This window comes from Cebus imitator, unplaced genomic scaffold (assembly GCF_001604975.1).
Source record: "Cebus imitator isolate Cc_AM_T3 unplaced genomic scaffold, Cebus_imitator-1.0 Scaffold4321, whole genome shotgun sequence".
Lineage (NCBI taxonomy): Eukaryota > Metazoa > Chordata > Mammalia > Primates > Cebidae > Cebus > Cebus imitator.
The window spans coordinates 1-1,443 of NW_016111636.1; the positions used below are offsets into that span (position 1 = coordinate 1).

Here is a 1,443-nt window from a genome sequence, read left to right on the forward strand (position 1 = left end):
TTCAGGCAATTCTCCTGCCTCAGCCTCCTGAGTAGCTGGGATTACAGGCACGCGCCACCATGCCCAGCTAATTTTTTGTATTTTTAGTAGAGACGGGGTTTCACCGTGTTGACCAGGATAGTCTCGATCTCTTGACCTCGTGATCCACCCGCCTCGGCCTCCCAAAGTGCTGGGATTACAGGCTTGAGCCACCGCGCCCGGCCCCTATTTACTGATATTTCTATAAGAAAGTTTGTTTTTATTTTCAAGCATGCAGAAACCATTTATAACTTGGGAATGCCTGAAATCCATATTATTTTTGCTTCTGATTTTTAACAGTTTTAGTAGTTGGTATCAGCCCTGGTGGTTGCTTTTCATTGCTTTGCATGAAATTTCCTTGTATAAAGCTACTAACCCAAGTAAAACAAAAAAAAAATTTAATTAATACCGTTTCTGGTCCGGCCTCTTTCTTTCCGTGCCGGTAGCGCTCACGCAGAAATGGTGAACGTTCCTAAAACCCGCCGGACTTTCTGTAAGAAGTGTGGCAAGCACCAACCCCACAAAGTGACACAGTACAAGAAGGGCAAGGATTCTCTGTATGCCCAGGGAAAGCGGCGTTATGACAGGAAGCAGAGTGGCTATGGTGGGCAAACTAAGCCGATTTTCCGGAAAAAGGCTAAAACTACAAAGAAGATTGTGCTGAGGCTGGAGTGCGTTGAGCCCAACTGCAGATCTAAGAGAATGCGGGCTATTAAAAGATGCAAGCATTTTGAATTGGGAGAAGATAAGAAGAGAAAGGGCCAAGTGATCCAGTTCTAAGTGTCATCTTTTATGAAGACAATAAAATCTTGAGTTTATGTTCAAAAAAAAAAAATTAATTAATATCAGGAAAATACTTCATCAGATTTTCATCTTAAACCGGCTGACACTGAAATTGTTTAAAATAGTTTATAACCAATGTTTAGTCCCATATTCCTGGGAAGACAATTAAAGCTTCATATACATTTGGTCACCTGGTGGGCCGTTTAAACATTTTGTAAAGGAATTTCATTCAATTGTTATTTGAATTCCAATTTGTCATCCTGGTTGTTAAAAGCTTTCCCATGCAAGAGGGCTGATGTTATAATAGTAGATTATTATGCTACAGTGTATTTTCTCCAGGTAAAGAAAGTTTTTTATGGTTTGAATCTTCTGGAAACATTGGAGAAAGACTGTTCCTTGTCATCCACACTACAACAAAACTTTAGGACTCTGGGCTTTGGGTTTATGGCCTCGCAGCTGAGAAGGGTCCTGCCACACTTTTGGAACTCTTGCACCCACTGGAACTGTTGAGGTAAAGCTAACCAGGGAAATTTCTCCCAAGAAGAAAATGGCATCCTTGATGTGAACAGCTTTTCCCAAGTTCACAGATTAAGACTTCTACTATCATGAAACTCTTGTCTTTGAATATTATTTTTCTTGCTT

The 1,443-nt window shown here is 40.7% G+C and overlaps 1 protein-coding gene across 1 annotated transcript; it reads left to right on the top strand.

The window, feature by feature from the left end:
• Nucleotides 1-415: 415 nt before the first annotated feature.
• On the top strand, nucleotides 416-853 carry LOC108299289 (60S ribosomal protein L36a-like). The gene has a single exon (XM_017521583.2). The coding sequence runs from the start codon at nucleotides 478-480 to the stop codon at nucleotides 796-798; it is 321 nt and encodes a 106-aa protein (XP_017377072.1). The 5' UTR covers nucleotides 416-477; the 3' UTR covers nucleotides 799-853.
• Nucleotides 854-1,443: the final 590 nt, after the last annotated feature.